Here is a 25,460-nt window from a genome sequence, read left to right on the forward strand (position 1 = left end):
GTCGACGCATGCGTGTGTGTGTGTGTGTGTGTGCAAACATCAAGAGGAGAATACATTGGATTTTTCTGTTATTTCAACAAAATTGGATTTATTTACAACACAGATGTACATATATACCCTTCAAAATAAAAGCTTAAGAAACATGACGCGTCTCCAAAGGATTTTCAAAAGATGTGCGTAAGTAATAATAATACACGAGAGAAGTGACGATGGATAATGGAAGCTTTGACGCACGCACACCTTTACATTCTCTCCTGTCTGTTGATCAGCATTACATCATCTGGAAGTGTGGTGGTGGTGGGGGGGGGTCCCACCGACTGACTCCTCCCCCTTTGTTACCAAACCTCATCAAACATGGGGCGCCGACTGTAAAGTTTCGCATGCTAAAATAAACAACTTTACGCAACAACAACAAATGTTACAAAAACGTGTATGAATTTATTTTATGTTACTTTTGACAAGATTTACAGCAATATTTGTGACATTCGTGATTTTTTTCATCAAAATATGTCAATGTTTAAATCTAAATGTTAAGTTTAACTCTAAATGTTAAATAATAAATCTAAATGTTACATCTAAACCTAAGTGTAAAATTTTAAATCTAAATATTAAATGTAAATCTATATATTAAGTCTAAATCTAAATTTTGAGTGTAAATCTAAATCCAAGTGTAAAATTTTAAATATAAATATTAAATGTAAATTTAATAGTTAATTCTAAATATTAATTCTAAAATATTTAGCTAATATGCAAATCCACCAGAAGTACCAAATTAAAGCTCCCATTTAACATTTAGGTTTGATATTTAGATTTAACATTTAGGTTTGACATTTAGATTTACCATTTGGATTTAGATTTAATATTTAAGATTTCAATTTCACAATTAGATTTAACATTTAGATTTAAAAGTACCATTTATGTTTACTATTTAGATATAACATTTAGATTTAGATTATGTTTTACGAGAAAAAATCTGGTCAAAAGTAACATAAAAAAAATTCACATACGTTTTTTTTTTTTTTTTAAATTTTGTTGCTAAATGTTGTGAAAAGTTATGGTTTATTTTAAGATGCGCAACTTTTCAATTAGCACGCGTCAATAAGACAGTGGGAGTGAAGGGAAAACTGGAAACAGCATGAAGTGCGTGGACAGACGTGTGGGATTTATCAACCTTTTCTTTTTTTAAATGAGATTCTGTTCATAAAATGGGCGTCAAAGAACAAGTATTAGGCTAAACTGTTAGCCCGATGCTAAATATGAACCCAACTTTCTTTTTTTGTGTGCGTTAAATTAAAAAACTTCCACCCCGAAAAAAAACCAACAAAAAACCCACAAGTTTTTAAATAAAAACTAATATAAAAATATCAAAATTCACCAAAGTTGTCGTTTTAAGGCGGAGACACAAAGTTAAGAGAGAATCCGATTGGTTGGTTGAAAGCACGGGGGCGTCCGATTGCACGAAAATCAAGGCGATTCGATGGGTTTTTATTATTCGCTTGTTTCTTTAAAAAAAAGGCTTTGATGAGACTTAGAGGGATGATGGGAAAAAAATAAAGGTCACATCCTCTTTAAAAAATAAAAAAAATCCATTAGAAACAACATCATACGCAGCAGAAGAAGAAGAAGAAATAGAAGTAGAAGAAGAAGAAGAAGAAGAGCATGTACAATAATAGTCCAGCTTGACTTTACATCAGTATACAGTATATTTATCTGCCTCCCGCTCTGGGATGATATAGTTTAGACTTTGATTTCCTCCGTGCTACGTGTTCATAAAACGGCTCCTCATTGGCTGCTCTTTGGTCCAATCCCATCGTCCCAAAGAGCACAGAGCTCCGCCTCCACAACGCGAGTCCAACGCCCTGTTTTTGCCAAAGAGTCACGAGTTAATCATCGGGCGCCACATTCAGCGCGTCCGGTCTGCGCTGCCAATCACAATCACTTTAAAAAGGAGGAGGAGGGACGCCATGGAGGTCAGGTCAGGACGGGGGGGAGGGGCCTCCTCCAGGTGGGAGGAGTCAGGTGAAGCTTAGTTTGATTGTTGGAGGAGGGGTAAAAGTGAAGGGGTTCTGATGGCGGTCCCGGTGCTTGGCTCCGTCGGCGTCCGTTAGCGACTGGTCCTCTGGATCGCCCTGCAGTGCTGAGGGGAGAGAGAGAAATCAGCCAATCAGAGATCAGGATACATCCAGCCATCAAAAACACCTCAGAACTCTAAAAAACAACAAACACGCGTTTCCACCGGGTTAGTTTGGACCCAGAACTATCCGTACTTGGGCTTCGACCAATAAGAAGCAAGGAGTGAAGTGAATCTTGTTTCTATGACACCTTTAGAAACATGGTTCTAGGGCGATAGCTACCAGGAACTAAAGAAGTTCCCTTTTTTATTGTAGAAAACAACTTAAAATAAACAAACCATCAAACACAGGAATGAGCTCCAACCACTGATTATTGTGTAAAAGAAAGAAGTGGAAGGATTTCATATGGTTCCCCCTCAGGGCAACCCCCCACCCCCACCCCGCCCCCCACTAAAGGTCAGTGTTGTAGCTCTCGCTGTGATTTTAGTGTTCCAGCATCTTCTACGTTCAGAGGTTCATATTTCACATTCTGTGGGTCAGGATCAGAGATGCTTTTATCACAAACATCTTTTATCTGATCCAGAGTCATTTCATGTTTTTTTACTGCTGTAATTTGGTGTTTTTACAGCATTTTATGATATTTTAATGTCATTTTGTCAGATATTGGAGAGTTTTTACTGTTTTGTTATAAAGCATTTGTGTTTTTGTTGTTGTTCTTACAGCTTCTTTTATGCATTTTTGTCTTTTTTGCTGTCCTTTTGTGTGTTTTTAGAGTCATTTTATGTTTTGCGTGTTCCTAAAGCATTTTGTGTGTTTTTGTTGTGTTTTTATAGAATTTTCTTGTTGTATTGTGCCTTTATGGAGTGATTTTGTGTTTTCTTGTTTTGTTTTGTCGTTTATGTGTTTTGTGGGTTTTTAATTTAGCTTTGCGTGTTCCTAAAGCATTTTGTGTATTTTTTGTTGTCATTTTGTAGGATTTTTCTTGTCGTATTGTGCCTTTTTGTCATCATTTCAGTGCTTTTTGTCATTTTGTGTTTTTATTGTTGTTTGTGGAGTAATTTTAATGTATTTCAGTAGTTGTTTGGTGCATTTTCTGAGTTGTTTTTTTAATATTTGTTGCCTTTTTGTGCGTTTTCTTTTTTAGGGGAGTTTGCTTTGGGCGCCACATGTGTGTTTAAGATGAGTTGTGATCGTACTCGATGGGCTCATGAGTTCTAGTGATAACGGGGCTGCTTTAGTCTTCAATTCTACGACAACATGGAGATGCGATGTTAGCTAGCACCAGGAACCCTCTGACCAATCACTAACGTTAATCCCATGCACACAGTAAAGCAGCCCAAACACTAGGATCTACTGGAAGTCATCACACAGGTTCACACATCAACACTTCCTGGATTATCTACTGCTGTGCTTGGATTTAATTTGTCTGAAATAAACAGGAAATCTGTCTCTGCTTTTCTGTCTTCAAAGACAACATTACCCATCATCCCTCACTGCAGTCATCACCTGACACACACATGACCATTGTCCTCCAAACACAAAGAAACCTGACTCCTACTTATGTCCTGTCACTCCCATTGGTCCGTCTGCACTTCACACACACACACACACACACACACACACACACACACACACACACACACACACACACACACACACACACACACACACACACACACACACACACACACACACACACACACACACACACACACACACACACACACACACACACACACACACACACACACACACACACACACACACACACAGCTTCTAATTGGCTCGTTTGAAATAAAGCCCTGCCCACTTTCTCAAAAGCAGCCACTGATTGGACTGTTTTTACTTGCTTTTCTCACGATAAAGGAACTTTTGCTCACTTCATAGCAGATAAATAAACCTATGTTGTGCTTTTATTTTGAAAGGTATCAATTTATGCAATGTATTGCAGACTTTGCAACAAAGTCTGGGCAGCATGTGATCCTCAGTTTGACTTAGTGCTACACAAAAAAACAACCACAAAAATACACATATAAGAAAATTAAACAAGGAAGAAACTATTTAAAATTATCAAGAGCCTCAAAATGACAGAAAAATAAACAAAATCACTCCAAAGATGCACAATATGACCCAGCATTACTCAAAGAATACACTAAATGACAATAAAAACACAAAATCACTCAAAATACACACAATACGGCTCCAGAAATGACCAGCATTACTCAGAGAAAACATAAAATGACAGAAAATACACAAAATCACTTAAAAAACGAAGAAAATAACTCCAAAAATACACAATGACTCAAAGACACACAAAATGAGATTAAAATTCCCTAATTCACTAAACTTAGTCACTTAGCCTGTGGGTCTTAGATCTGAGGCGTCTGATATTCACCTTTAAAACGTTCACAATAATCACTTCTTATTGTTCCGTCTCGTGATCACTTTCCAACAACAGAACAAATAAAAGAGCTGATGATGCTAATAATAGGTTGATCAATACATGGAGCTGTGAGGGGAACCCTAATCCCTTCCTTTTTTCCTCTGTGTTCATTAATCGTAAAAGTTCATCCAACAGAAGAAGGAGCAGCGGAGAGTCGGGGAGGGAGAGTTGGGGGGGGTACTGGGTCTTGACCCCGCAGCAGAAGGTTAACAAATTTGTGCTTAATGATCGGAGGACGAGTCCCGGGACAAAGGGTCTCCAGCCGTCCAGAACGTCTCCCGGTGAGCACGGCCCAAAAAATTCCAAATACTCAACGCCGTAATTAATCCGTGCGTCCTGTGAGAAGCTTTGTCCCCAAAAACTGAAAATTACAGTTTCCACAGGCCACCCCCGGCTAATTTAGCGTTAGCGGGGGGAAAGAATCAAAGGCCGGGCCGGCTTCTGCTCCAGTGACCGTTCTGATCCAGGCTGACAGGTGGATTGTTTCACAGGAGGATAGAAGCACAACGCGCTGCACTGAGCAACGCTAATTGGCTTTAGTTTTAACTAATGTTTCACCGCCGCTGCACAATGAGCGCTGGATTTAGCCCCGCGGTAACAAAAACCTCAGCCCTGCTAATGAAAACTGTTTCTAAAACATAATGAACCTGTGTCTCTTAATCAAATGGGAACGCTGCGCATGTGGTAATAACCCATTAATCTAATGTTCAGGAGAGAAAAGCTCACATCACTTTGCTTTCATTGACCTAGAAACAAATGTAGCAATATCTGACAAAGCTAGCTAGCAGCTAGCATCAGCTAGCACAAGGGTTCTCAACCTTGGGGTCCCAAGACACTGGGAGAGGGTCCCCAGATACCTTAAAAAAACTAAGAATATTCTTTAAATATGAACTCATTTTTGCTTATTTTAATTTCTACACCAAACTTGCCATATTTTACCCATTTTCATCACTTTTTCTGGCATATTTTGTAGTTCTGCCACCTTTCCATCAAATTTCAAGTCATTTTCAGCACTTACAGTATAAACCCTTTCCATCACTTTTTCCACATATGTTGACCAATTATTGTTGCTTTTAACCTCTTTTCACCATATCTTATGATTATTTTTGCCAATTTAACCTATTTTCATCACTTTTTCTAGATATATTTTTCCAACATTACTCTCATTTCTGCCACTTTTCCATCAAATTCCAATGCGTTCTCAGCACTTATAAACCCTTTTCACTATTTTACCACCTAATGTCACATATGTTGACATATTATTGTCACTTTTAACCTCTTTTCACCAGATTTCATGCTTATTTTTTTCCAATTTAGCCACATTCAAGATTTGTCATGCCCATTATTTGCCAGTTTAAACTAATTGTTCCAATATTCCAATATTGTTGCAATATTGGGGGAACCCAGTCTCTGAAAGCTTTATTTTGGGGGTCGCAGGCTGATAAGAATGAGAACCACTGAGCTAGGAGACACTTTCCTCCTCCTCCTCCCGTAGACTTTTCCCTCCTCCGTCTCCTCGTCTACTCACAGGATTCCTCTGGTGGCCCAATTACCAGATTCAGGAGGCAAATTGCGGCTGTTTAAAGCGAGGTCTAGTGGGAAGGCTAGCAGCTGCTTGGACACGGCTAACCAGCGCCGGTGTGTACACGCACACGCACGCACACAGTTAGTAGATTTTCCCGTCTTTGTGTCGCTTGTGGACTTTTGTGGCATATTTTCCTCCTCGATGACACACACACACACACACACACACGTGCGTGCGTATTGTGCGTGGGGGGGTTAATGGTCTCTATTTTTGTAAACTGAATAAGTCAAACCCATTGGTCACACCTCCGCTGACGGCATATTTAATTTGGATCCAGTCAATTAGGCCCCGGCTAAGCTCCGTACCCTCCATTTTGCACCAGTTTGCGTCCCCTCACTGTGCCAGGAGTAATCCCATTACTACACACACACGTGTACACACACATACACACATGTATGAAACAATGATGGTTCGATACAATTGGACTGGACTTTATGCACAGCCACAACAACAACAACAACAACAAGCTGCTGTACATCCAGGAAGATGTGGGAGTGTGTTTGGCCCTGGGGCGAGAGAGAGAGAGAGAGAGGAGTGTGTGTGTGTGTGTGTGTGTGTGTGTGTAGCTGGTTAGGGTGTGTATTAATGTGGCTCATGCATCAACAGAAACCCGGCAGATTTACGACACTTTAGGGGGCGCTCCCTTCTATCTCTATCTCTCTTCTGACGCCTATTTTTTTTTTTTTTTGCCAATCAGTCTGTTGCCATAGCAACGTCCTACCTGCTCCCCCCTCGCTGGCTGTGTCCCGACCCCGCCCACCTCTGGTGTCATCCCTCCTCTCCCTCTCCCCCCCCTTTGTTAAAGATCAAGAACCAAACTGTTCATGTTATCGTCTCTTTAGTTTCTGTCTGTGTGCGTTTAGCTTTTCATCTGTTCAATACACACACACACACAGAGACACACACACAGACACACACACACACACACACACACACACACAGAGACACACACACAGACACACACACACACACACACACACACACACACACACAAAGAGTTACAAGGTTGTGATCAAAGGCTCTTATCACCAGACCGAGGATGGGAGAGACTCAGACACAGAGGAGGAAAAGTCAGCCTGGGAAGAACAAGCGTCTGTTTGTAACGAGTGGAAAAAGAAAAAAAAAGAAAGGAATGAAAGCCAAGGTTTTATCTGTGAACGTGTTCGTGTGGGGAGTCGACGACTAAGACTAAAACTCTCATTACACTGCAAACAAAGCTTTAAATCACACATACATGAGTTAAAAACATTGTGTACTTACATGGCCAGTTGTGTTGTGATTGTTGGATGTGGGCGGGGCTACATGTAGTGCCACTGACCTTCCATGCCCATGTTCATCCCCATTCCACCCATCGGCCCTGAGAGAGCGAAGCACAGCACAAGGTTAATGTTACAACCACACATAGCTAACTCTGAAGCTAACTCTGAAGCTAACTCTGAAGCTAACTCTGAAGCTAACTCTGAAGCTAACTCTGAAGCTAACTCTGAAGCTAACGGTGGACTCACTAGACCAGCTTCAAGCTAAAAATCAAACATCCCCCTTTCAAAACAAAAGCATCTCTTTTTGTCTACAATAAGTTTTTTCAAAGCTTTTGTAAATAGGGCTCTTATTTTGAAATTAACCGGAAGTTTGATCAGTAGCATAATCTCCATAAATCTCCCAAATGTGGGAATGAAATGTGTTTATGCAAGTTTTATGGATCAAATGAGCACATGTTGATATTCCACATCTACATGACTCCACATCTCATAATACAATGGAGGAAACTTTTCCTACAAATGTCTAGATAACTGAAGCTAAATCTGAAGCTAACTCTAAGGCTAACTCTGAAGCTAACTCTGAGGCTAACTCTGAAGCTAACTTTTGAGCTAACTCTGAGGCTAAATTTGAAGCCAACCCTGAAGCTAACTCTAAGGCTAACTCTGAAGCTAACTCTGAGGCTAACTGTGAAGCAAACGCTGAGGCTAACTGTGAAGCTAACCCTAAAGTCAACTCTGCAATGGTTTAAGTGGGAGGCTAATGGGAGCTGCAGTATGGAGGATGAAGATGATGAAGAGGAGGAGCTTATTAAGGACAAACTGTGGGATTAGACCTGATAGCGTGAGAGGGAGGTCGCTGAAGAGAGCGAGGGTTGTGTAACATGATTGACCACACCTGTTCTGGTTTGGGGAGCAGCGTGTGAATGTGTGTGTGTGTGTGTGTGTGTGTGTGTGAGCTCTAATACTGGGCCTACAGGGTTTAGCTTACACACCAATCGACAGCAGCAGCTCCTGCTAAGCTCCCGCGCTCAGTAATGAAGCTAGTAATCGTTACTTCAGATAATAGATTAACGTTAAATATCAGAGTCATCAAGTTTAATGACTAAATAAAGCTGGATTAATCCTATATTTCCTACACAGCTCTTTAAAGTAAAGCTGAAAATCACATTGAATTTACCAAAATCATCAGTTACACTAAGTTTATCAAGTAAACTTCATTTTTCTACTTAATGTTGAACTATTTCAGGCTAACATCAGCTAGCAGAGCAGCTTTCTGATATTTTTGTGTTAAAGTTGCACCTTTAATTACATCCCGTGTCCCAGTGAGGGTTTGTGGTGATGACAAAGTGACTCCAAAAACACACAAAATGACAGAAAAATCAACAAAAGGACAAAAATACACACAACAGAAAATCAACAAAAATGAAAAAAAGGACAAAACTACCAAAGACTAAAAGAACTTACAGAATAAGTTCACAAAATGACAAGACTGACTAAACTGATAAATAAATGACTCAAAAAACACACAACACAACAGAAAAATACACTAAAGATAATAAAAAGCACAAAATGACAAAATTAATACAAAAATGACTCTAAAAACTTGCAAAACAAACGAAAAAAAAATACACAAAATTATTCCAAAAACAAACAATTGATACAAAAAATACATGAAAAGACAAAACTAATACACAAATAACGACAAAAACCCAAAAACATACAATATGACAGAAAAATAGACAGAATGACAAAAAACATACAGGAAATGAAAGAAAATAAACCAAAAATGACACAAAACCTTTGTTCTCTTCTGTATTAATGTGATAAAGACCGAGTCATTTTATTTGATAAAAGACTAAACTAATGATCATTTGTATTATTGTCATTTTTAAGACAATGATCTTTATTGTGATTAACAACCCAAAAATAGATCCTAAATTTGAATTAAACTTCATATTCTTTTAGTTTCGAGCTGAGAGATGATTTAATAAAGTAGACGTTTTAGGTTCAGTAGAAGCACAAAGAGCTCAGACTGTAGTTTTGGGGACAGTGAAAAGTGGGCGGAGCCATAGAAAGGTGGCACGGCGGGCAGACGGACACCTACCAGGTGGTCTGATTCCCATGTGCTGCTGGCCGTCCATGACGAAGCCCCCCATCGGCTGGCCATCTGGGTTGTAGGGCGCTCCTTGACTTACTGCGGACAGACGGGGGGGGGGGAGCGGTCAATTAGTGCTTTTAATTAGGGCTGAAGAAGGAGAGGGGGCGGGGTCAGCTGCTGGCCGGCGCACGCAGACACGCACGCCAAGGAGGCGTTAGCGGTGGATTTAAGTGCTTTAAGGATCCAAAATAAATAAAAGTTGGTCATAAAATGAAGGAAAAAGTAAAGTGTAGATCCTGCAATGACTGAAATCTGTCACTTATTATATTATATATGATATTATTGCTGTCTGTCGTTCTTTATAAATCACTGATGTGTGGAAGTGTAAATTAGGGCACAGGAATGTTGAAAATACTCGTTTTCCCACCTAAAATCTGAAGCCCACGTATAAGACAAACAAAAACAACAGAAACACACGACAGAAAAATACACTAAAGACACTAAATGACAAAACCATTACACAAAAGAGTCTAAAACATGACAAATGACAGAAAAAATACACAAAATTACAAAACTAATATGCAAATGACTCCAAGAACGCACAATATGACAGAAGACTAGACAAAGGTACAAAAACCCCCCCACACACAAAATGACTCAAGAAACTGACAATATGACAGAAAAAAACACAAAATGCCTCGAACACACAAAAGATTACAGAAAACATAGACAAAAGCTTTGGTGCTTCGCAATGCATCATGGGACGGTTGAGTATGACTAGTGTGCCCACCGTGCACACTAAAAAAAAGGCCACATGTAGTATACATCCTGGTATTTCTAATGTACTCAATCTTTTCATACTATCTAATGTGAACACACTACATTTAGACGTTAGACTTAGTATGAGTAGTACGTTAATATGAGTAGTACTTTAATATGAGTAGTACGTTAATATGAGTAGTACTTTAATATGAGTTAATATGAGTAGTACGTTAGTGTGAGTAGTACATTAATATGAGTAGTACGTTAGTATGAGTAGTACGTTAGTGTGAGTAGTACATTAATATGAGTAGTACGTTAATATGAGTAGTACGTTAGTGTGAGTAGTACATTAATATGAGTAGTACGTTAATATGAGTAGTACGTTAATATGAGTAGTACGTTAATATGAGTAGTACGTTAGTGTGAGTAGTACGTTAATATGAGAAGTACGTTAATATGAGTAGTACGTTAATATGAGTAGTACGTTAGTGTGAGTAGTACGTTAATATGAGAAGTACGTTAATATGAGTAGTACGTTAATATGAGTAGTACGTTAGTGTGAGTAGTACGTTAGTGTGAGTAGTACATTAATATGAGTAGTACGTTAATATGAGTAGTACATTAATATGAGTAGTACGTTAATGTGAGTAGTACGCTAGTGTGAGTAGTACGTTAGTGTGAGTAGTACGTTAGCGTGAGTAGTACGTTAGCATGAGTAGTACGTTAGCATGAGTAGTACGTTAATATGAGTAGTACGTTCATATGAGTAGTACGTTAGTGTGAGTAGTACGTTAGCGTGAGTAGTACGTTAATATGAGAAGTACGTTAATATGAGTAGTACGTTCATATGAGTAGTACGTTAGCGTGAGTAGTACGTTAGCGTGAGTAGTACGTTAGCGTGAGTAGTACGTTAGCGTGAGTAGTACGTTAATATGAGTAGTACGTTAATATGAGTAGTACGTTAATGTGAGTAGTACGTTAATATGAGTAGTACGTTAGCATGAGTAGTACGTTAGCATGAGTAGTACGTTAATATGAGTAGTACGTTAGCATGAGTAGTACGTTAATATGAGAAGTACGTTAATATGAGTAGTACGTTAATATGAGAAGTACGTTAATATGAGAAGTACGTTAGCGTGAGTAGTACGTTAATATGAGTAGTACGTTAGCGTGAGTAGTACGTTAGCGTGAGTAGTACGTTAGCGTGAGTAGTACGTTAGCGTGAGTAGTACATTAGCGTGAGTAGTACGTTAGCATGAGTAGTACGTTAGCGTGAGTAGTACGTTAGCGTGAGTAGTACGTTAGTGTGAGTAGTACGCTAGTATGTGTAATACGCTAGGATGAGTAGTAAGCTAGGATGACATTTACAACACTACTCATACTCAACCGTCCCATGATGCATTGCGAGCAGAATGTAAAATGGTCCTTAGACCAGCTTCTAGTTAAAAATCAAACATCCCCTTTTTAAAATAAAAGCATCTCTTCCTGTCTTCCATTAGCTATTAACAACTTTGTAAATAGAACTCTTATTTTGAAGTTTGATCAGTAGCATAATCTCCTAAATGTGTGAATTAAATGTGTATACGTGAGTTTTATGGATCAAATGAGAACATGTTGATGTTCTACTTCTACGGGACTCCACATCCCATAATGCAATGTTGGAAATTTTTCCCCCTAATGTCAATATTAAGTGTTTACAGTGGAGATCAAAACAAACTTTCCACCTTTTTTTTAATCTTTTTTTCTGTAATATGATCTCTGATTATCTTTATCTGAAAACTTATTGCAGCAGCTTTAATTGTTTTTAGCATGTTAGCTAGTCCTATCCTAATCTGTGATGGAGCCATTCATTCCTGAGGAGTCATGTTGGATAAAGCTGTGGTTCTCAACCTTAGGGTCGCTAGACATTAGGGGGGGTCGCCAGATGCCTTCAAGAAACTACATTTTTTTTTTTTTTTACAATTTGAGTCCATTTTTGCTTATTTTTACAATTTTTCTGCAACTACACCAAACTTGCCATATTTGAACCTATTTTCATCACTTTTTTTGCCATATTTTAGCTTTTTATTGCATATTTTGTTTTTCTGACACATTTCCATCAAATTTCAATGCCTTTTCAGCACTTCTAAACCCTTTCCAACACTATTTCCATCTAATGTAACATATGTTTATCCATTATTGTCACTTTTAACCTCTTTTCATCATATTTCATGACTATTTTTGCCAATTTAACCACATTCACCATTCTTATGGCCCACTATTGTTGCTCTGCGCTCAGATCAAACAAAGCTTTAATCACGTTCCTCTAATGACAACGATAAGTCACTGCTGCTCCGCGGCGTCCATGTTGTGTCTAATAAACGGGCGCAGTGAGCGAGCAGCGAGCGAGCGGCGGCGTCCGTCAGTGAAACGTGAGAGGATCGTCTGTTTGTTTCCACTCTCATAGAAATCCACTTAGCTCCGACTCAGCCTGGATGCCTTTGAACTTTACTGAGCCCCTAATGTTACCCTGACCTCTGACCCCTATTACAGGTAATAAAGTTTACAGCAGTAACCCCCACCCCCCCACGCTCCCGGGAACAGCCGCAAATGGGGCAAAGGGGGGGGGGGGGGGGGGGGCAAAGAGCCAAACAACGGTCAAACCCAAAAAAAGAAACTAGCAGCAGGTTATTATGGTCCAAGGCAGGGGGCGGGGCTTAGAGGAGGGGGAGGGAGGGGGGGCTGAGTGAGAACACAGCCAGGTTTGTAGTTTGATTTCTAATTAATACAATTAATAAATAGCTTTAGCATGTTTGGATGATGATGTCAGTGGACAGTGGTAATAGTGGTGGGGAAAGTCCCCCCATGGGTGGGTGGGGGCATTCCATGAAGGGAGAGGGGGGGGGCATCAGGCCTGTATTTACCCACCCAGAGGCCTCAGGCTGCAGGAGGCCAACACAGAGAGTAGAAGAGGAGAGACTTGCCTGCACGGTTGGACTGGTCGATCATTGGCTGAACTATTCTCCTCCTGGCATTGATGAACCTGCAGGAAGAGGAAGAGGAAGAGGAGGAAGAGGAAGAGGAAACAAACACAAACATTGTCAGATCAGTGACGTTGATGGAAGCTTTTCTGCAGTAAATTGTCTCACATATGAGAGCAAAGCTGCTCAGCTCTTAGACGTGTAGGAACTCGCGCCGCTCGCTCAGCGCACACTCACTCTGAACACTGGGGTCTTTGTGGGACGGTCATTGTGTGTATTTTGGTTATTTTCTGTATTTTTGTCATTTTTGGAGTCATTTTGTGTGTTAAGTTATTTTGTATATTCTTAAGTTATTTTTGTATTTATCTGTTATTTTGGGGTATTTTATTGCAGTCATCTTAAATATTTATTTATTTTTGGTTTTTTTGTTCTTGTTTTATATATAATTTCTCATTTCATACACGTGTGTTGATGTTTTTATTTTGTATATTTTTAAGTTATTTTTGGGCATTTTTAGTCATCTTTCGTACTTTTGCAATAATTGTGATTATTTTTGTTGTGTGCATTCTTCTCTAATTGTAATTTTTTTTGAGTAATTTTGTGTATTTTTGGACTCATTTTGTGTGTGTTTGTTGTTTTTCTGTATGTTTTGTGCATTTTTACATGACGTTTTACATAAATAGTCTTTGGAATAATTGTGATTATTTTTGTTGTCTTTTGTGTATTTTTCTGTAATTTTGAGTAATTTTGTGCATTTTTGGACTAATTTTGTGAGTCATTTCATGTATTTATGTTTCTTTTTGACAGTTGTCGTGGGGCGTAACCCAGTCGAGCTCTAAACGTGTTACTCTCAGTGTTTCTGCAGTGAATCATCTGCACATATGAGAGCAAAGCTGCTCAGCTCGTAGACGTGTAGAAACTCGCGCCGTTCGCTCTGAACACTGAGGTCTTTGTGGGACGGACTCCCAAACATTTGGCCTCTGCTCACTTTGTTGGAGGAGCTTCCATCACTGACTGTTTAACACACTTGGCTACGAGCTAACGATTGCTAACCACGCTAAGGCTACCACTGCCAGGCATTGTTTAAGGTGACACGGCACTTTAGGACAGGTGACCATGTGATACTGTGACAGCAGGAACTTTTATTAGTGTGTGTGTGTGTGTGTGTGTGTGTGTGTGTGTGTGTGTTCTTTCACAGGAGCAAGTTTGTGCAAGATTCCTGTACAAACAGCATTTAGTGCATGACCTGCTTTAAGAGCACACACACACACACACACACACACACACACACACTGTGACCTGTGCTGACCCCCGGCACACAGGGCTGTGGGGGTAGTGGGGGGCAGTGGGGGGCTGTGGGGGCAGTGGGAGGTGATTTATGTGTTCCTGCTGTTGCTCTTGTATTTCACGTCTCAAAGGGGAGCATTAGCTGAACTTTAGGGAAACAATGGCTCGGCCGCGACGCTAAAGCTGCAAAATGAGGCGTTTAAAAGCTGCGGGGAGGGACGGACACACACAAAAGGACACAGGGACGCCACGTCCAACCCACGACTAATTGTTCACTGCATTTCTTCTTCTTTTACTTTCTTCTCCAGTTTTTCCTCTTTAAAGTTTAAAGCTCCAGGTTATTGTTTGGAATCAACCACTGAGGAGTCACAACTTTTATCACATCTGAGACATAAACATGTGATTTTATCTGATCTGAGGGTCACATGACCAACATTTATGTAAATATTACAATGATTGACAATGATTGACTAATCAGAGCTTCAACACAGGAAACTACAAAGAGTTGGCATGTTTTTGGAGTCATTTTGTGTAGTTTTTTTTGTTGTTTTGTGTATTCTTTGGAGGGATTCTGTTTTTATGTAGTAATTTTCTGTAATTTTGTGTATTTTCTGCAATTGTTTGTACTTGTCTGTCAATTTCTATACTCATTTTGTGCACTTTTCTGTTTTTTTATATGGTTTTCTGTCTTTTTGTGTATTTTCCGTTATTTTGTGTGTTTAATCGGGTCCTTTTGTGTGTTTTTCAGAATAAGTTTATGTGCTTTTCTGGTATTTTGTGTAATTTTGTGTATTTTTCTGTAATTTTGTGTATGTTTCTGTTACTTTGTATATTTTTTTATCATTCTGTTTGGTAATGAAGACCTTTTGTATATTTTTTAGAGTAATTTTGTGTTCTTTCCTGGTATTTTGTGTAGTTTTCCATCATTTTGTATATTTTTTAGGCTCTTTTGTGTATTTTTATGTCTTTTTTGTGTACTTTTCTGTTACTCTGTGTATTGTTCTGTCATTCTGTTTGTTTTTCCAAGTGTTTTTTAGCGTCTTTTTGTGTGCTTTCCTGGTATTTTGTGTACTTTTCTGTCATTTTGTTTGTTTTGTGTGTTATCGGAGTAAATAAGTGCATTTGTTGGTAATTTTGTAAATTTTTCCATCCTTTTTGTGTGCTTTTCTGATATTTTGTGTATTTATATGTGATTCTAATTGTTTCTCGAGTCCTTTTGTGTGTTTTTTAGAGTAATATGTGCTTTTCTGGTAATTTGTGTACTTTCCTGTCATTTCGTTAGTTTTTGTGTTTTATGCATTTACTTTTGGGGGCCGTAAAAAGAAAAAAAAAACGAGGGGCCGAATGTGGCCCCCGTGCCAGCAGTTGCCCATGTCTGCCCTGTATGCTATTTCTCAGATATAGTTTAAATTTCAGCTGTTTTACGCAAGCGTTTGGTAACTGGGAGCAAAAGGGAGCGTTTGGAGCTGATGGGAACGAGCCAAGGTTTCCTCGACTTCATCCAATCACGTACGTCCCGCTGGAATTCCTCTGAGGGGGAGAGAGACCCAGAAAGACCAAGATAGGTATGCAAGAATGCACCGACATGGCAGCAGCTCCGTAGAATGAGGGAACGTCTGGACTTTTATCACCGTTACCCCGCTCTGCTGGGGGAGATATGGGAGGACCAGGCACCAGGGCCAGGGAGGCCTGAGAGCATTCCTCCACCTCCTCTTTACAGCAGGGCCAGGGCCAGGGCAGGGTGGGCGGGGTCAGCCCTGGGTCAGCCCTAGGTCAGCGCTGCACAACTACATGTTTCATACCAACAAACACTTCATCACGTTTCAGCTGTTTGGGTTGTTTTTGGAATCATTTTGTGTATTTTTGTTGTCTTATTGTGTATCATTCTGTTGTTTTGAAGTGTTTTTGGAATAATATTGTGTATTTTAATTGTATTCTGTGTTTATTTGTCATTTTATATGTTTTCATGGAGTCATTTTGTGTATTTTTGTCGCTATTTTGGTTTTTGTTGCTGTTTTGCATCTTTCATTACCATTTTGTGTATTTCTGTTTTTATTTTGTGTATTTTTGTTGTTGTTTTATATTTTTTTGTTATTTTTAGCCATATCATTGGAGTCATCTTGTGCGTTATTGCAGTAATTTAGGGTTAGTTCCCTTATGTATATATTTGTTGTTATTTTGTATATTATTTTTCCTTTAGTGTGTATTTTTAAGTTGTTTTGTGTCTTTCTTTGTGTTTTTCGAGTAATCTGGATTATTTTAGTTGTATTTTGTGTATCTTTCTGTAATTTTATGTGTTTTTAGAGTCATTTAGAGTTTTTTTTTGTTTTGTAAATTAGTTCTCATTTCATCCGCGTGTGTTTTTTTGTTTGCCGTTTCTCGTAAATTGTCATGTTTTGCATTTCTGTTCACATTTGTGTGTGTTTGTTGTTAATTCGTATATTTATAATTTATTTTTTTGTATTTTCATCTTTTGTGTAAATTGTGATTCCTTTAGTTGTATTTTTCTTTCATTTTATGTGTTTTTATAGTAATTTCGACAGCATTAGGCAACTTTGGCGTCGCTGTTGGAGAGGGAGAAGAAATTCTATTCTCTCACACACACGCACGCACACACACACACGCACACGCACACACACACACACACACAGATCAAACAGGTGACCACTGTAGGAAGTCATGCTCTCCCTAAAAGGACATCAGTGACTCGTCCCCCCCTCTGATGGAAACTGACCCCCCCCCCACTTCTCACTGGTTTCCTGTCCCCTTCATATCAGAGGCCAGATGCATCATGGGAGCTGAACAGAGGATAAAATGCCTCTCATAGCAGCAGCCAGGGGATAGAGGGGAGGAGGAAGGAGTGAGTGTAGCAGACGCGTTAATAAGCTGACGGAGTGAGGAAGAGGAGGGTGTGACGAAGATAACAGGGAGAGTCAAGATGGAGGAGGGAGGGAACAGAGAGATAGAGATAGAAGCTTCACCTCTCCATGACCCCAGGGTGCCATCGGCCTGTGTTTACGGCTCTATAGAGAACACAATGAGCCACACTATCCATCCTCTCATAGCGCTGCTACGCGCTACAACAGCACCGCCGCAACGCGCTACAACAGCACCGCCGCAACGTGCTACAACAGCACCGCCGCAACGTGCTACAATAGCACCGCCGCAACGCGCTACAACAGCACCGCCACAACGTGCTACAACAGCACCACCGCAAAGTGCTACAACAGCAACGCGCTACAATAGCACCGCCGCAATGCGCTACAACAGCACCGCCGCAACGCGCTACAACAGCACCGCCGCAACGCGCTACAACAGCACCGTCGCAACGCGCTACAACAGCACCGCCGCAACGCGCTACAACAGCACCGCCGCAACGCGCTACAACAGCACCGCCGCAACGCGCTACAACAGCACCGCCGCAACGCGCTACAACAGCACCGCAGCAACGCGCTACAACAGCACCGCCGCAACGCGCTACAACAGCACCGCCGCAACGCGCTACAACAGCACCGCCGCAACGCGCTACAACAGCACCACCGCAAAGTGCTACAACAGCAACGCGCTACAATAGCACCGCCGCAATGCGCTACAACAGCACCGCCGCAACGCGCTACAACAGCACCGCCGCAACGCGCTACAATAGCACCGCTGTATTGTAGCAGGTGTGGCGTGAGTGAAGCTCCATTGGTCAGATGAGTTTCACTATCAAACACCGTCTGCGTGACATGTAAACACTTTTTGCTAGACGTGCAGGCTTGTACACGCGTGTATATCCGTAAGCTTGTGAGAGTGTTGAGTATGGGGGGTGGATCCATAAAATAGAATGGATCCACCCCCCATAAAACTAAAGGCCCATTGCTGCTCAACTCATGGGTCGGGACATGAAAGTGTCTCACTTACTAACTTTCACAGGCCCAAGCAAGGGAAGGGTACCACGCTTTTATTTTGAAAGGACTTCATAAATGTAGCAGTGCTGAATCGTTTCATCAGACGAAAATACTTTTATCACAGGGGGCGGGGCCACAAACATGTGATTTGTTCTTGTTTTTAGTCTTTAAGAGTCATTTTGTGTAGTTTTCTGTCTTTTTGTGAGTTTTACGGATCCTTTTGTGTATTTTTCAGTTATTTTGTGTACTTTTCAGTTATTTTGTGTCTTTCAGAATCAGAATCAGATATACTTTATTTATCCCAGCAGGAAATTGCTTAATTTATTTATTTTTTATTTTTTTGTATTTATATGTAATTTTGTTTGTTTTTATGTCATTCTGTGTAGTTTTCAAGTGCTTTTAGTGTCATTTTGTGTGTTTTCTGTAATTTTATGTCTGCTTTGTATGTTTTTGGCGCTAAGTAAATTTTTTTGGATCATTTTGTTGTTTGTATACTTCTTTTGTCATTCCTTTTATTTATTTATTTTTCTGTTATTTTTGTGTATATTTGTAAACTTTGCTCATCATCTCATTCAAAACCTTGTGCTTTGTAACCTAAACGCTCACATGTGGGAACTTTTCACACATTTTCATTGGATTTTTCCTGTAAAACTAATGGCTGAGCGTCTACAGGCGTAACAAACAGACACGTTTAAGTTCTCATGATGTACTTATTATGTTTTCTACAATTTCAGGAAGATTAATGTCCAGTAAAATCATCTAAACAGGGAAAGATGATCAAACCCAGGCTCTTCTATGGCCTAAAGATGCAGAGGATGAGACTCACTCACACGTGCTGTCCCTGAGACACAGAGCCAAACTGAGGATGTTCTTTGGATCCATTTCTCTGTCTGCGTTTACTCATGTCTGCACTGATTCTCTCTCCTCTGCAAAGAGCGGAACTAATTACCGCTGCTAATGCCACACGAGCACACACACACACACACACACAGGTGTACATGTGAAACGCCCAATTAAAAGCAAGAAATTGTCTTTTCCATCAGCTGCCTTTGTTGCGTGACTAATTAGGGGATAATTTAATAACGAGTGGCGAGAGATGCTGATTGGATACACAAAGGTTAGGGGGCGGGGCTCGTTCATTTAAAAACAAGTGGAGCTGTGAGGATGTGCGACGCACAAAGCCTGCAACATGAGACGCACACACACACGATATTAAATTAGTAATTGGAGAGATTGCGCACACACACACACACACACACACGCACACGCACACGCACGCACACGCACACACATGCACACACCCCTCTTCCTTTGATTGACACCTCATGTGTCCAATCACATCAGAAGAAAGTAAATCTATTGTTGTGTATCAGGGTTGTGTATCTTTTATTACAGCGGGGCAACAAACATGTGATCATATCTGATCTGAGGGTCACATGATCATTAGAATAATGACCAATCAGAGCATGAACACAGTAAACAACAAAAGCTTTGGTCCGTTAATGGAAATTTTGTGTTTTTCTCGTTTTATTTTGTGAATTTTTTTTATTGTAATGCATGTTTCTTTTTTTAAAAATTATTTTTGTGTACTTTTCACATATTTTGTATGTTTTTGTTGTCATTTAGTAAATTTTTCTTTTGAAAATAAAAGTCAATGGTGATTTATCCAATCAAAATGTATGTGAGGAACCTCCTCAGTTTATGGATCATGTGTTTTTATTTGCTGTCATTTCATGTATTTCTCTTTTATTTAATGTATTTTTCTTTCTGTTCATGTATTTGCTTTGATTTCTTGTGTTTTTAGTCATTTTATGTACTTTTAAAGACTTTTGATGTATTTTTCTTTATATATTTTGATGAGATTCCATGTATGTTTTGTCATTTCTTGTACTTTCTGTAATTTGATGTATTTTTAAAGTCACTATGTATCATTTTGGAGTCGTTTTGTGTTTATTTTGTGACACAGATTCATCCTCAGACCATTTGTTTTGTGACGGAATCGTGGACGTTTATACAAATGTAAAATAAACAGTTGGCAGCACTTTTTTTATGACTAATGCATACTTGATATGAAGTAAAGACACTATTGTTTTTCATGGAGCAGCTCTCAACACGTTCCAACGCCTTCGTGCACACACACGCAGCGCACGGTGGAAACTGACGACGTGCACACACACGTCTGTCGCTCTGTGAAGCTCCTGCAGCTCAAACAACATCAGAAAAATCCTGATTATTGGCATCAAAACAAACTGGAAACCCAGCGCTGCAACACGTACACATGTGCTCGTCCATATTAAAACAATATGCGCGACGCGCACACGCACACACACGAGCACCGAAGGTTGAAACCAGGTCATGGAGGAGTCACATGACGAGGCCTGGACGGCTGCTTAGAAACAAGAGGTCTGTGTTGGGAGTCAGCAGTACTACATGTAAGGCTTTTACACACACACACACACACTTTGTTGTAATTCTATGTATTTTTCTTTATAATTGAATGCACTTTCTGTCATTTTATGTAGTTTTAAAGTCATTTTAAGTAGTTTTAAAGTCATTTTATGGATTTTTTTTGCACTTCATTTCTTTCTGGATGTGTTTGTTTTGGGACACAGATTCATCATTATTTTTTATTTTATACATCATTGTTGCCCTTTAGTGTATTTTTTTGTGCTTTGAAATATTTTTATTTCCATTTGTAATTTATTGTATTTCGTTGTCTTTTTTATTTATTTTATACTGTAATTTGATGTATTTTTCTTTCCATTCATGTATTATGTTGTGATTCTATGTAGTTTTTCTTTATCATTTGATGTACTTTGTCATTTTACGCATTTTTAAAGTCGTTTTATAGATTTTTTAGTCACTTTGTGTCTCTTTGTCACTGCCAAATCAGTTAATCCCTATTACTGAACACACGCTAATAGGGAAAAAACAAAGGCTTTTTGCAGGTGTTTCAACTGTTTTCTTGGTGCGTGTTTTAGATTCTGTATATTTTTCTCTCAATATGTGTATTTTGTTGGTTTTTGAAACATTTAGTGAGTTTTTTTAGTCGTTTTGTGTTTGTTTGTAGTCGTTTTGTTGGTTTTTCAAACATTAAGAGTCTGTCAGGAAACATTTAGTGAGTTTGTCGAGACGTGTTTTAGTTTGTTGCTATGGAGTCAAATTGTGTATTTCTGGTAAGTTTGTTGTCACTTTGTGTGTTTTTGAAACTTTAAATGTCTTCATGGAAACATTTAGTGACTTTCTTGAGTCATTATCTGTGTTTTTTGTTGTAAGTTTGTGTCTTTTTAGAAACTTTTTGTGAGTTGGTGGAGAAGTGTGTTTTAGTTTTTTCTATTTTTGTGTAGTTTTAGAGTCATATTGTGTAGTTTTAGAGTCATATTGTGTAGTTTTAGAGTCATATTGTGTGGTTTTACAGTCATATTGTGTAGTTTTAGAGTCATTTCTGGTAAGTTTGTTGTCATTTTGTGTGTTTTGGAAAGATTTAGCAAGTTTCTTGAGCCATTATGTGCGTTTTTCTTGTCGTTTTGTGTATTTTTGTTGTAATTTTGTGTGTTTTGTTGTTATTTTGTGTATTGTATTGTGTTCCAACTATTCCCAGTCAGCTATTTAAATCACTGCGTGCTATGATGAATGAATGTCTTTAATCGCAGACATTGCGTATTTGATTTGATCGTTTTCTACGTGTGAATTTACCTTAAAATGAAATGAAAAAGAAAAGAAAATCCAGTTTTTGTGTTTAGTTCTTATCCAATCAAGATGCATTATGGGTTAAAACTACATCAGGAATCTCCTCAGTTTATGGATCATATGTTGCAGATTGATGTCACAACAAAAGAAGAGAGGATGAAAAGAGAGAAGAAGAAGCAGAAGAAGAAGAAGAAGAAGAAGAAAAAAGCTGGTTTGGCCTGAGGCGGTTGCTGTGATGTAAGGGAGGGGAGGGGGTGTTTGGTGGATGGACAGAGTCAGAGAACACCTAAAGCATATGTGGAGGACGCACACGCACACGCACACACACACGCACAGGAATGTGTGTGTGTGTGAAAACTGAACAGTCCTTCAAACTTAAGAGGAAACTATTGGTTTTCTAGTAAATCCACATTTAACACAAAGTGGATATCAGAGAGGGAGGTCACAGCTGAGTGTGTGTGTGTGTGTGTGTGTGTGTGTGTGTGTGTCATCTGCAGTAATGTCAGCCAGTTTCAAGCTGAAGCAACTTGACAGAGCTCCAGTGTATGAATGAGCTTCAGGGCATGAAGTGAAACTTGGCTGCTTGACACACACACGCACGCACGCACGCACACACAACAAGTCTTAGCGTCTCTCCGCTTCATGACAACACACTGAGCCATGTGACGCTACCTGTTCCTGCATCCAACCCGTCGGTGAACGTTGGATGACGTCCTGTCAGAGTGATGCGGCGGGCCAGGATTTCTCGGTCAGAGAACGCCAAAATAAAAGCGCGGCAGGCGTCTTTAACTCGTCCGTCCACATTTCTACTAGAAGTCAGATTAGTTTTTGTTCGCCTGGGTTTGAAAACGTAAAAGGTCGAAGTCTTTAAATACTTCATCAAACCCTTTAAATACTGCTTCATGAACCAGTACGAGTACGTTTCACAGTGTTTTAGTTCATTTTGAAGCCCCCATAAGCATTTGGGGGCTCGTCCAGGACCAGCCTAAGCATTAGTACGGGAAATAATAAAGGCTTTCTGTGGGTGTTTGAACTGTTGTGTTGGTGTGTTTTACACTTTGTGTATTGTTCTCTATATTTGTGTATTTTGTTGTCATTTTATTTTTTTTAAACATTTTGTAAGGTTTTTTCTCCTATAACCGTTTTCTCACAGCTCGTTTTAACACTGCCTGTGATTATTTGCTCTCGCTTTTACGCATCCTAAAAATGAGTCACATCAAATCTGTTGCTTTGCTACGAAAAAACTGAGCGAAAACAAAAAACAAAAAACATTAATCACATTTTGACACCAAAAAATCAATCTGACCCTTTTTTTCTCTCTGTCTATTTTGTGTATTTCTTAGCTCCCATGGTAATAAAGTACACAAAAAGACTACAATTCATAAAAACAATAACAAAAAGATTTCAAAAATACACAAATATTACACAATAAAAATAAAAAAAACAGAAAAAATTACAACAAACTTTAAATAAAAGAAAAACATAAAAAAAGAATAATAAAAGAGTAATAAAAAAATATACAAAATGACAACATAACCCTATGATGAAGGAAAATATACAAAACAATCATTAAAATATATATATTAAAAATGATTACAAAAATGTCAGAAAACTATTAAAATTACAAAGAAAAATCACTAAACGTGAAGGTCATTCTCCGGTTAGAGGTAATTAAAGGTTTCACATATCATCATATCACACATTTATATGTTATTTTTCCTGTTAAACGGGATGCTAAGGGTTAGCATTGTGGCTAACGTCGCTGTAGCGTGATTTCATCTTCATTTTGTAAATCATAAAGCGATTCAAGGAAGTTTAATAACCAGTAAAGTCACCGAAACAGAAACAAAACATTGCTGGTTGCCACGGCAACACCTCCTACAGTAGGAGTACAACCAGTGAGTGCTCCTGACTTCCTCTTCCTGCCCTCCGTCACCTCGCCCTCTCCTCAGAAACCCGATAAGCGGCGCGTGTGCTCGCCCATGCTTTTAAGACGGCGCTAAAAGGAGCTGGTATTGACTAAACAATTGCTCGACGGGGCTTAAACACGGCCTTCGGAGGACGAGGATTATTAAATCTAAGGCAGGAAGGAGGAGGGGCCGCAACAAAGGAAACCTGATGACCTCGCCATCGATTTTCACATCAAACGCAGCGTTAGAGGAACTTAGCACAGACTTAGAGACTGTAGGCCCCGTGCACGCTCACCGTGCACGCTCACAGGCTGAGAGGAGGGAGCACTGATGGAGCAGACTCTGATAACGTGACAACAGAACACGAGTCGATCTAATTATAGGGATCGACTCGTGTCCTGCTGATCCATCTATGAACATAGACATACATCACCTAGATTCTCTCCTACACGACGCAGGAAGCCAGTGCAAAATAATCTCCTCCAGCATTCAACACAACTCACTCACACGTGCTGTCCCTCAGACTAAAGTGGATCACATGTTGAATTCTTTACTGTAACACAGAAGTAGAAAAAGCTACTGGGAAAAAGTTTTTTTATTTCTTGTGTAGTTCTCGTCTTCATTTGGAAAGATTTCATAGCTATAATGTATTTATTATTATTATTTTATTTATTTTATTTCTTTGTCAATTTGAGTATTTCAATTTTCCATCATTTGTCTTTATTTTGTATAATTTTTTTTAAATGTCATTTTGTGTATTTGTTAGCCATTATTTATTAAAATACACAAAACGACTCCCAAAAAATTCAGAAAAACACACAAAAGACTAACAAAAATACACAAAATGACAAAAATACCAGAAAAATATATGAAACAACAACAAAAATACACAAAACGACTAAAATAATAATGATGATAAATTCACAAAAAATGAAAGAAAAATATACAAAATTACAACAAAAACTTAAGAGTTTCAGAAAAACAAAATTACTACAAAAATATCAGAAAACTGTACAAAACAATAATAAAATCACATAAAATATCAGAAAAATATACAAAATGCCAACAAAAACACACAAAGCCTTTGTTGTTTCCTGTGTTAATGCTCTGATTGGTCATTATTCTAATATTTCTGCGACTGATCATGTGACCCTTGCCTCTCTAAACTCTAGCATCTGATTGGTCGTCCTTCACACGCGCACACGCACACACACACACACACACACACACTGAGATTCCCTGGTGCTCGGTAAATCTGCCAATAATTCATGAGTGATCCGCGCCCCTCGTCGGCCTTTAGCATTTTTATTTAATCTGTCGAGCCCCGCCGCCGCACACACACACACACACACACACACATCAATAATGTACGACAACATGTGTGTTAACACATCTCTGCTGTGAGAGAGAGAGAGAGAGAAGAAAACAAGGAGGAGGGCGAGCGACGGTGACTGGATGATTGTAAATTAAACATAAAATGTATGGACTTTGGTGTGTGCGTGTG

At 39.2% G+C, this 25,460-nt stretch overlaps 1 protein-coding gene across 2 annotated transcripts in view; it reads right to left on the reverse strand.

Moving 5' to 3' along the window:
- Positions 1–962: 962 nt before the first annotated feature.
- The window catches only part of meis1b (Meis homeobox 1 b), a 114,284-nt gene continuing 89,786 nt past the window's right edge, over positions 963–25,460 (reverse strand). Inside the window, exons 10-13 of one of the 2 annotated variants that reach the window (XM_028468409.1) lie at positions 13,183–13,241; positions 9,464–9,553; positions 7,361–7,457; positions 963–2,137 (exon numbers count right to left, since the gene is read on the reverse strand). In XM_028468409.1, coding sequence (XP_028324210.1) covers positions 7,399–7,457; positions 9,464–9,553; positions 13,183–13,241 — 208 coding nt within the window. In that variant the 3' untranslated portion in view covers positions 963–2,137; positions 7,361–7,398. The remainder of the gene's footprint in view (positions 2,138–7,360; positions 7,458–9,463; positions 9,554–13,182; positions 13,242–25,460) is intronic. The other variant, XM_028468410.1, reaches the window with a different exon arrangement.

The sequence above is a fragment of the Gouania willdenowi genome, chromosome 15 (genome assembly GCF_900634775.1).
Source record: "Gouania willdenowi chromosome 15, fGouWil2.1, whole genome shotgun sequence".
Classification (NCBI taxonomy): Eukaryota; Metazoa; Chordata; class Actinopteri; order Blenniiformes; family Gobiesocidae; genus Gouania; species Gouania willdenowi.